The 11,803-nt window shown below is 30.1% G+C and overlaps 2 protein-coding genes across 6 annotated transcripts in view; one reads left to right on the top strand and one right to left on the bottom strand.

Annotated features, from left to right (window-relative positions):
• The window catches only part of LOC109326894 (calcium-binding mitochondrial carrier protein SCaMC-1-like), a 4,094-nt gene extending 1,341 nt beyond the window's left edge, over positions 1-2,753 (bottom strand). Inside the window, exons 1-4 of one of the 5 annotated variants that reach the window (XM_019559782.1) lie at positions 2,599-2,753; positions 2,512-2,555; positions 1,776-2,208; positions 383-1,165 (exon numbers count right to left, since the gene is read on the bottom strand). In XM_019559782.1, coding sequence (XP_019415327.1) covers positions 383-1,165; positions 1,776-2,175 — 1,183 coding nt within the window. In that variant the 5' untranslated portion in view covers positions 2,176-2,208; positions 2,512-2,555; positions 2,599-2,753. The other 4 variants (XM_019559779.1, XM_019559783.1, XM_019559784.1 and 1 more) reach the window with 4 other exon arrangements.
• LOC109326482 ((+)-neomenthol dehydrogenase-like) lies at positions 6,884-10,552 on the top strand. Its single transcript, XM_019559182.1, has 4 exons — positions 6,884-7,068; positions 7,808-8,069; positions 8,965-9,159; positions 10,057-10,552. Exons 1-4 carry the CDS (start codon positions 6,977-6,979, stop codon positions 10,450-10,452), a joined length of 945 nt encoding a protein of 314 aa, XP_019414727.1. The 5' UTR covers positions 6,884-6,976; the 3' UTR covers positions 10,453-10,552.

The raw sequence follows: 11,803 nt of genomic DNA, 5'->3' as shown, positions 1-11,803 counted from the left end.
CACACAACATCTCTTTCATTTACACATATATTGTGAGTGCATTCTTGGTGAGAATTCTTGTTCCATTTGAGAGAGAGTATTTGTGAGAAAAAATATTGTCCTCATCATTATAAGAGGATTTCTTGTACTCTTCTTTTTTTACATAGTGGAATTTTGCTCTTGATCGCCCGTGGTTTTTTTTCCTCTCACACTGAGGGGTTTTTCCACGTTAAATCTTGTGTGTTATTTTCTTTATCATTTACTTGCTTCTCTTTTGTTCTCAATTGATTCAATCCTGTGCTTCCGCATTGTGCTCTATCCTTAACAGTAAAACATCAAAGCTGCTAGATCAAAAATAAAATCAGCAAGTTCAAGAGATAATGTAGCTGCAGGAATATCATACCACTATCATTAAGAATATGTCTCTTGGAGATATCTTTCAAGGTCTCATAAGCTGCCAGATCAATGCCTGCATAAGGAATTATACCAAGGAGAGATGGAACAAGCCCTCTGTAGAAAGCTCGAGGCCCCTCTTGAACTAACATGCTCTTTGTCAATGTTACGAGCTTCGGTCCAGTTCCACCCTCATTGGCACAAGTCTGCAACCTAGTTTTAATAACTTCAAGTGGATAGATAGAAGCCTGTGCAATTGCACCGGCCATACCACCTGCGAAAAGCCTCCCAGTAAGACCAATGTCAGATTTATTGCCTTGAGCATCTGCAAGTACTTTTTTCAGCATTTCATAAGCATAGAACTTTATGGCACTTTCTGGTGCTATTTTCACAATATTCAATCCATTGCCCCTGAAAAATCCTAATAAACCATCTTGCTGCCTTATCTTCATTATTGCTGGCATGACAGAAGCATTTGTTGTCTGAACTTGTAAGACCACCTTCAGACGATCAAGAGGAGCAGTTGCGGTACGAGAAATAGCTCCTGCTATTCCTCCCGCGATGAAATATTTGATCGCGTTTCCATGCTTGCTGATGCCTTCAGGAATGACAGCATGCTCTCCAATGTCTACAAGGCACACCCTCTCCCAATGTTCATATATGTTTTCAATAGTTGCTTCATGAGGATAAAGCAGAAGAAAATCTCTCCATTCTTCAAAAGTGATAACTCCATTTCTATCCTTATCAACATGCTCCACAAAACGAACAAGCTCCCCCTCACACATTTCAATCCCTTAAACAATGAAGTGAAAGGAATATCATCTTAAAAACCTACTATAATTACATTGGCCCAAGTAGAGCATTTATTGCACACCAAAAAGGAAGTAAAGAAATAATCCTTCTGTTTCAAATTGTCTATCATTTACCATCAATACATTGATCTAGTAGTGTAAGGCTTCACTAGATCTCCAAGTATCGTACTAGGCCAAAGGTCAAAAAGCACGATTTCTGAGAGGAACACTTATTGGGAGAAACATTCACCTCGAAAGGGATTAGTTCCTTACTTATAGAGTAAAGAGAACCCTTTGGTTATACAAAAAAACAATGCCTATGGTTTAGGGCAATTGCACAAGGACTAAGAAAGTTATTAAATAGCTTCAAATAAAATAAAAATAACTGCATTTTATTAAACTAACAACAATACAGTTATATCAGTATATTAGAAATATAACATGTAAGGAACAGCCAACAATACAGTTATATCACTATTCAAAAGCTAATAAGCATATAATGATAAAGGATGTAGCAAGTAACAAAATCAATAACATGCAGCCTAGCACAAAGAATAAATTATAAGCCAAGCAACAACATAACAAGTCAGCACCACAAAAAGAAAAGAATACCAGCCCTGCCAAGTGCATCCGAAAGCTCTTCAGAATGAATGCTGCCATTTTGTTCAACATCAATGGATTGAAAGATTTGGTAAAGCTCCAATTCCTTATCATCCATATATTGGCGGAACTCAGGGTAATCAATCCGGCCATCGCTGTTAGCATCACAGACCTTGAAGAGGTCCTTGGCATACTTGTACTCAGGGGGGATTTGCAGTGCATACAAGCCTGCTTCAATCTGAGCATAGTCCAAGTACCCATTTTTCGCGACATCGAAGTAATTGAATTGGCCTCGGATACGAAGTTCCCTCCCTTCATTGGTTTCACCTGAAGCTAGAAGAACATCATCCATTGACACTGGCACCATTTTCTTAACAGAGTTGTTGCTGTTATTGTCACTGCCCAGACACATTGTTTGTGTTATGCACCTAGATGGTGCACGTTTGTGGGGTTATAAGAGTAAAAATATTGAATTAAAAATCTAACTTTTTTTAGAGTCACAACGAATTCTGCGATACTCTTTGTGGCATTTGAACTTAAAGGCACAAAAGTTTCAAACTTTGAGTTCAGAACTAGGGTACAAGTTTCTGGGGTTATAAGGGTCAAAATCTCGAATTTATAAAACTACAAAAATGTAAATCCACACTTCTTCTTCTACTATCTAGGAACAGAGAAGAGAGAAATCACAAGTTCATTAAACTAAGTAACAGCTGTGCGAGAAAAAGCACAAGAAAACAGAGAAGGGTACCTGAAAATGAGAAATGCCAAACTAGTAACAAAGTTTCAATGTTTTTGCTTCACTTTTTTCTTCTTCTTTTTAATGAACAAAAATAGCCAATGCATTCATTTATATGAGTAGTTAAGAAAAGTGAGAGGGGTAAGAGAAAGAGAAAGCTTTACAATGTCATGAGCATTAATAAACAAAGAACATGAATTTGAGGAACTCTCTAACTCTGCTACTCCAAACTTATAGGAAAGTGTTTTTTTTTGTACAACCAGATTTGATACAAATGAGTGACAAGACATAATCATTATTGAATGTGATTGGGTTATCTAGCTAAGATGAATATGCACCATATATTGTTTATCGTAAAAGACTTGACAAACATTTATGTGTCGTGATGTGATAATGGTGAGGCACGAGTTTTTTATGCTTAAATTGTCTATATGTTTGTTTATAAGGAATTTTGTCCTCTTTTCTTTTCAAAGAACATGTATTATTTGTCTCTGATTTTTAGTCGAAAAAATATATTTAGGTAAAAAAAGTTAATAATTAACTTTTTTTATCAATCATAATTAATAATACATACCCTTGTACAATTTGTTGGTAACAAATGTGTTAGGGAAGTTTGCAACAAGAGGATTTTGATCTTCAGGCTGTTTCAGTCCCTTTGTCAAGCAACAAGCCATAACATTCACCTTGCCATGAGAAAGCAATATTTTGAAAATATTACTAGGGTTTTTTTTGTGTCTTCAAGATTATAACTTATTTAATATGATATGTTATTATTCGTTTAGTCAAAAAAAAGTTGTATAATTGTTTGCTGAATTAAAAATGAAAGGTAGTTATATCTTTTAAAAATGAAGGTTGTAGTTTTTCAAAGGTGGTTAAGAAAAACTGCTTTAAGTAAAAGCTATAAACTCTTCTTATAATTCATGTATTATTTTTGCCTTTTAATTTTCCAGAAAATGACAAATTTTATTCTCAACCCAATATAATATTGTTTGTCCTTGAAAATTATTTAACAAATTTTAAATAGTTATATCTAACTAGTTTTGTCATGAATTTCATCCAATAACAGAGAATTGAAAAATTCCTAAAATGTAAGCTTGGATGTGAAATTAAAAAAAAAAAAAGAAACATATATCCTTCAGTTAAAATTCTGATGCACTTGAACAGATTAAAGATGAATAGACATTTTCTCACTTCTCACTTAATATCATTGTAAAGAAATCTTACCCGATAAAAAATGGCATTGCCAAATCTATTAAGGATCGGTCCAATAAATGCCTTAAAACTAAAGAATTTTAAATATAATTTTTCAATGAAAATTAATATATTTATATTAGAAAATAAAAAATTATTTTCTTGTTTTTAAAAAAATGCAGTTTCCTTTATTTAAAAATATGTACCTTTAATTCACTAACTAATAATAATTTTAGTAGACATGTTAACATTTATCAACAAATCCATCAATCCTTTTTAATATTTGAGATAAGTTTTTCAACCAATACTTTTTTTTAGCATTTATTTATTTAGAAAGTTTTATCATTATCCCTCTCAAGTGTGGCACATGCCAACTAAGTTAGGATTTTCTCCCTTACTTGAAGAGGAAAGTAATTCAAAAATAAAAGAAATAAATATTATAATATAACACTTTTACCATCTAAATCAATGTTGTGAAACCCGAGTCGAACATCAAACCGACAGATGTTCCATATTAGGTTTAATTGGTTTAAACGATTAAACCGTCTGGTCTGACCGGCTGATTTCATACATAATTAATAATTTTTATTTATAAATATATAGTTATATATAAATGTAAAACTTTATATAATTAGTAATTATGTATAATTATATTGAAATAATACATTTTTATCTTTTTTTGGACCGTAGTAAAACAAAATATTAGAACATTGTCCCTTTTTTATTTTATTTTTAAGTAAGCCGTCCGGTTTACTTCCCGGGTTAATCCGGTTTAATCAGGTTTAACACGGTCGGACCGGATTTTCTTCGGTTCAAAGCGGTCCAACTCTCATTCGGTTAAGACGGCAAACCAGAGCCGTCTTCAAGTTCGGTCAGTAGTCAAACCAGTTGAACCGTCAGTTCTGATCCAATTCTAACAACACTTATCTAAATATAATGAGTTAACAATTTTACATAAAAGTAAAAGTAATAAATTCCATTTGGGGGAAAGAGTTTCATTCATGCCACCTACCTGTACACCAAAGGAAATCAATCTTCAAATCTTAACTACAGCAATTTAATGTATAATACTATTTCAAATGACATAATCGATCTTCAATCTTAATTATGGTATACATTTCAATCTTATAGGAAAAAATGTTACTAAATTAACTAAAGATATAACAACACAAAACTAGAAACTAGAATAATGAGCAATTATTTGATACATAAATAAAGGATGTACTCATAATTTTATCTTTAAATTAAAACTTTCCTGAAGTCTTTAATATGAAAAAAAAAATCAACAACTATCACATTTGTTAAACAAATTTTTTTTAATTATATTAATGATAAATAAATAAAATTAACAACCATGCAATTCACATGCTAAAAACTAGTTAACCAATAATTTTGGAAGGCATAATCTATACTACTTAATAAATGGAACACATAAAATTATTACTCATGGAGTATTTTATGTTCCCTATTTAATCTTTTATATCTCCTAATTTTATGTTTATCTATACTAATAATAGTAAACATAAAATAACTATCCATGTAGCATTTTATGGTTCCTTATTTTATTTTTTATAATTTCTAATTTCATGTTTATTTACACGCTAATGTTTATTAAAATTATTCTTTGACTATGATCTTTTATCAATCAAATAACTACCATATAACTTAAAGGCAAGACATAATAGAACTCAAAGTTTTCAAAAGCATACCTTAGATAAGATCAAAACATTCAGCAATAAAGTACATTAGTATCTGCTAAAATTTGATAGTAATAAATAAAGTTAATTAAAATGATACTCCCTAAGTTTTAGCGAAATTATACAAACCACTCCTCAGTTTTCTATATCTACACAAACTTTCCTTAGTTTTTATATTTTCCTTACACTGACCACTCTTGCATAGAAATAATTGTAATCTTTTTAACAGAAAATGTGATAAATGCAATTAAGTTAAACAAAACATGGTATATTGTGAGGAAAAATCCAAATAATATACAAATCAATGTATATTTATTATTTTTGTTACAAAATGCATCAACAATTCTAAATAAATATGTGTTAAATCGCTCTTATACTATATTGTAACGAACCAAAAATAATAATGAGGTATCGACTCATATATTATTTGGATTTGTCTCCACAATATATCATGTTTTGTTTAACTAAATTGCATTTATAACATTTTTTGCTCAAAAAATCACACTTATTTCTCATACAATGGTGATCAATGTAATAAAAGTATAAAATTTAGGGGTTTGTGTAGGTGTAGAAAAGTGGGGGTGGTGATTTCTGTAATTTCGCTAAAACTAAAGGATATCAGTGCAATTTACTCTAATAAATATTTTAAAATAAACATGAAGTACTAATAATTAATACATGAGTTTATTTAATATATATACATACATATATAATATAAAGTATCTTCACATGGTCAATATGAGTTCATTGTTGTTGAGTCTTAAATAATAATATTTCATACCAATTATACATATTTTTATTAAAAATATAAAAACTTTATATTATTGATACAAATATATTAAATACTTAATAGAAGGATTAACAACTCATTTAAACATCTTAGATCATGATAAACATGAATAAATGTCATGTCATTTTCCATTAAATAACCGAAATTTAATTCCAACTTAACGGGTAACTTCTAATATTGCTAAACTCTTGCAATTCGAACAGATTTAACAAACTCTTCTTATATAAGAGATAAGTGAAATTTCAAGTGACAAAAAAACGTGGGAACAAAAATTGAGGAGGATATAATCTATATTATATATAAAGTCAAAATTACAAATAGTTATTATGACATAATTTTTCACATTCCAAAATTATCATTTTGTATTTCCTCCAATAATAACTATCATAAACTTCCAAGTATTAATTTTATTCTTTTTCATAATACATCATTATTTTCCACACATTTTCTTATATTAAATTATTTTTCTTTAAAATAAATGTAACACAAAAATGATATATATTAAAAAAATAAAAAATGCAGGTCGCAGAAATTGCTAATCCTAGTAATAATAAAACAAAAAGTTGGTGATTTTCTTACCTAAAGTTTAGTTCTATGCATTGACGATATACCGACATAAGTGCTTGGACCAACAACGTGGCATGTTTGGAAACCTATTTACTCCTTTTCATGCGGAGTAATTATTTGATACAAGCTACTTTCCTTCAATGTTATGCCATTATTCTTAATATCTTAACTTCCAGGAATTCAAGCTTCCTTTCTAGGTTCATAGGTGCCAAAACCACGAAAAGATAGAGTGATGGGGCACAAAGAAAAATCAAAAGAACGAAAAGAAAAGAGATTGCAAGAGATATCTCTTTTGAGGACCATTCCTTATGCAGATCATCAAAGGTTTGATTATATAATATACACATATATTCTCATGTACTCCTTTGGAATTTTTAACGTTTTCTGTTGTATATTGAAAAATGTTTGGTTTGTACAACATAAAAGCTAAGGCTACATGCTCTAGTAATAGACAAAGGACGTGAACAATTAGTAAATGTATTCTGATCTTTATTTTATCATTTTGTAGTGAAATTATATGAATCTCTTGATACAAAATAGCATTGTTATAAAAGTTGTACCATACCAATTGGTTCAACTAAAAATGGATGAGTTGGTATGTATACTGGTACAATATAAAATTATATTAGTCATGTAATCAAATCAATCAAACCCAATCAAAATTGATTAAAAACAAATTTATCGATCAATTTTCATTTAAATCGTATAAGTCATGTAAGCAGGTTTTATTTAAAATTACAAATTTTGTATGAAAATCACTTAGTCTTTAACAAATGATTTAACTAAAAATAGTTATCATATTCTTTAATAGTTTTTTAACATTAATATTAGTATATATATATATATATATAATTTTGTTATATGTGGTTTAATTAGTAAACTTTGATTGGTTCACTTATACAGTATTAATAGCACCATAAAATAGTTGTTGGACAAATTAGCATAGTTTTATAACTTATGATTGTTGAATGCCTGACTATAAAATTGTTATTAGACCATATTCATTTTTCTATATATGGTTTTGATATAGGATTCATATTTTTAACATGTATTCATAACATAGGTGGTGGTCTAAGGAAACAATAGCTGTGGTTACTGGTGGAAACAGAGGAATTGGGTTTGAGATTTCAAGACAACTTGCTGATCATGGAGTAACTGTTATAGTAACATCAAGAGATGCAAGTGTTGGTGTTGAATCAATTAAGGTCTTACAAGAAGGTGGTATGGAACATGTGGCTTGTCATCAACTTGATATATTAGAACCTTCATCTATCAATCAATTCTCTGAGTGGTTGAAGGAAAATTATGGTGGTTTAGATATTCTGGTCAGTTTCTAATACATTACTACTTCCTTATAATCTTACTGCAATTGAATTAGTGACTGTTTTGGAATGTACATGGAGGGTATCATCCCAAAAAGTGTATTATTTCATGTGTCATATGTTTGTGATTGATTAAAAAATATATTTAAGTTAAAATTTTAATAATTATATATTTTTCTGATCAATCATAAATGGTGACACGTAGAGTGACATACTTTTTAGGACAGAACTTATCATCTATCCTATAACTATAACTATAACTATAACTATAACATCTTTTCCCTCATAACGTCTAGTTTGTCTTTTTCAAATTTCCAACCTCAAATGTGTGCAATAAAGAACTTTGCGATTTTAATTTAAAGTGGGTAGATACTCCAAAAAAAATTGTTGTTTGGTCATTTTTTATATGCAATGAAAATTTATTTAAGGAATAGAAGGATGCACCAAACTATATATACCAATTATAGTTCAGCATAAACTAGCAGAGTTATAGTTCATACATTAGTCCTTGTGAATTTTGATAATTTTTAATTAGACTCTTATAATTGAAAAACTATAATTTGCTCTCTTTTAAAAGTGGTTTCAGCAAGTCCTATCTAAAGATAGAGACTCAAGGATAATTGAATGACACACACTAATATTCTAAAGTATGTCTCGGACTAATGATAACGAAGAATGAAAAATAGAGAAAATAATGAATATTTAATTTTTTCAATTAACGTAACTTATTTTTATTTGTTTGAGACATACTTTCGAACAACAAATTTTTATCCATTTTGAATAGTATTTAGATCTACTCATAATTTTTGAACTACAACAACCTACTTACAAATTATTAAAAGGTAAAGGGAGTAGGAAAACAATTTAACCATGCTCTAATCATATGATTTATCTGCAGGTGAATAACGCTGGTGTTAATTTCAATCATGGGTCTCATAACTCAGTTGAAAATGCTAGTAATGTTATTGAAACAAATTATTTTGGCACTAAGAGTATGACAGAAGCTATGATTCCATTGATGAAACCATCCTCTCATGGGGGTCGTATTGTAAATGTGAGCTCACGTTTAGGTCGACTAAATGGCAAACGAAATGTAAGTACATATTCTTATGTTAGTTTCTTTCCATATTTGAGTAAACACACACCCTTGTCGGGGTCATATAATAATTTCTTTTTTCTTATTGGGATACACTAAACTTTTTTATTTGCATAATTTGGAATGTATTTATGCATAATATCTTTGATCCATGTATTTTTTTAAGATGAGACTTTCCACTATATTTTGTTTTTCAAATCTTGCTCAACATGATATACATTAACATGAATGATATACATTTTTACCAGTTTGGTTAATTAGTTGTGTCATCTACTTAGTCACATAAGCACAAGGGATTAGTTTTTAGGTCTAAATATGTTTTTATCCCTACAACTTTACCTAATTTGGTTGTAGCCTTTATGGGGTTTTAGTCTTTATATATCCAAACATTTTAGTTTTAATTCTTAATGATAATGTGATTAATACCCACATATGACAAACATGTTTCATACTAATCGATGCAGTGACTAAATTGTAATACTGACATCATTCAGAGAAATTAAAACCAAAATAATCAACGAAAACTAAAAAGATAGGAATTATAGTCAAAATTGTTTATGTACATAAACTAAAAACATTTTTAATTCTTTGTTTTTAAGGGTTACTCTCTAGCTATATATATATATATATATATAAATTTAAATTCTCACTTCTTATTTTATCTCAAGTTTCTTTGCGGCTCTTTGACATGTTTCCCAATTACAAATTTGCATGATTTTTCTTCTGGAAAAATAAATTTGAAGAATCCATAAAATCCCCATGCAGTGGTTTTTGGCATTCTCAAATCTCTAGTGATGACTTCATACAATTTTGTTCCCATGTGTGATTTATTATAAAATGTTTTAATAGCTGCTTTGAGATTCCAATAGAAATTATAAGTTGCTGGATTAACAGAGAATAGAAAATGAAGCATTGAGGGAGCAACTAAGTGATGCAGAATCACTTTCAGAAGAAGTGATTGATGGAGCTGTATCAACTTTTCTACAACAAGTAGAAGATGGAACATGGGTATCAGGAGGGTGGCCTCAAACATTTACTGATTACTCAGTATCAAAACTTGTAGTGAATGCTTATACAAGGTTTATGGCAAAGAAACTTTCTGAAAGACCAGAAGATGAAAAGATTTATATTAACTGTTATTGCCCTGGTTGGGTGAAAACTGCTCTTACAGGTTATGCAGGAAGTGTCACAGTTGAGGAAGGGGCTGATACTGGTGTATGGCTTGCTCTTTTACCTGATCAAGCAATTACAGGGAAGTTTTTTGCAGAGAGAAGAGAGATTAAATTTTAAGTGTAGTTGGGGTTTGAAGAAATGAGTTGTTGCCAAGTTAACAAACTGCAAAGGAAAAGAAGTTTAGAAGTCTCTAGTAACTTAGGTTTGTGTTAAAGAAGACTAAGTCCCTACGTATATCTCAAATTTTGTCTTTCATTTAAGAAAATAAGTTATTTCAATTAAAAATTTAAATATTTATTATTATTATTGTTGTTTTTGTTTCATTTTCATTAGATATATAAGATTTGTGACATAATTTACGACAAAATTTCTTTATTCTTGTGTTGAGGGCTAGTAACATATTTTGGTCCGATGAATTTAAGAAAATGAATGGTTGAGATTAAAAGTAACTAATGTAACTTAACTCGAGTGTAAACTGATTCATCATCTATATAATTTGGAGCCCCAATCTCAAAAGGAAAAAATAACATAGACGTGAGAACATGTAAGATGTAAATGTGTGTTTTACAGTTTATAATTTTTTATTAAAAAATAATTTAAAATTTGCACTGTTAACTTATTTTTAGGGACATATGTCATCATTTTTATCCAATTAAACTTTGAATCACTCAATTGGGTATGGTTTCATGTAAGTTAAGTTGGTTATAAGTTATAACTATTAAATGGAGTTCATTTTAACCCACACATAAAACTTTGAATCCCACACAAGTATGTCTTATATGGGTGGCAATATAGGTCTGCCTGATCCATCTTTAGCCCACCAAAATATATGTTGTCCAGCCTGACCCTTATTGCTAAAATGACTCAAAATGTTTGTCCAACCCATATTTGGTAAGGCTGACTGGCCGGCGGGCTGACCCGTTTTTTCTTCAAAACAAACATTTATAATCAACTGTTCACCAACAATGCATTGATCTAGTGGTGTAAGACTTTACTAGATCCTCAAGGTCAATGGTTCGATTCCTCGGAGTGACACTTGTTGGGAGGGGCAACTACGAAACCCGAAAAAGATTAATTTCTTATCCAAAAAGGTGAGGGGATACCCTTGGTAGTACAAAAAAATCACAATTTCAAAAATAAATAATCATCACGCCTCATAAATGTTTTTCAAAACAAAAAATCACAAATCAAACTCCACGATAACATAACGTCTTATTTTAAAACTTGTAAGTTCTAAATAGCAAGCTAGCATAGTCTTAAACTTTTAGACTGTTAGTTCATAATAAAGTCTCTAACTCCTAAGTTTTAAACATTAGATGCTCGGTTGGAAAAGATGCATCCCCTTTTCTATTACTACAACCATCGACGTCTTTCAAATTTTTTTCTTCTTCATCATCTACATTATCATTAGTAATGATGTAAAAACCGTACCGTACCGGCTGGTTCAACCGAAAAACTGGTGAACCGG

Source organism: Lupinus angustifolius, chromosome LG14 (genome assembly GCF_001865875.1).
Source record: "Lupinus angustifolius cultivar Tanjil chromosome LG14, LupAngTanjil_v1.0, whole genome shotgun sequence".
NCBI lineage: Eukaryota > Viridiplantae > Streptophyta > Magnoliopsida > Fabales > Fabaceae > Lupinus > Lupinus angustifolius.
The sequence above is the reverse complement of the archived record's forward strand: the minus strand, read 5'-3'. Positions and strand labels throughout refer to the sequence as shown.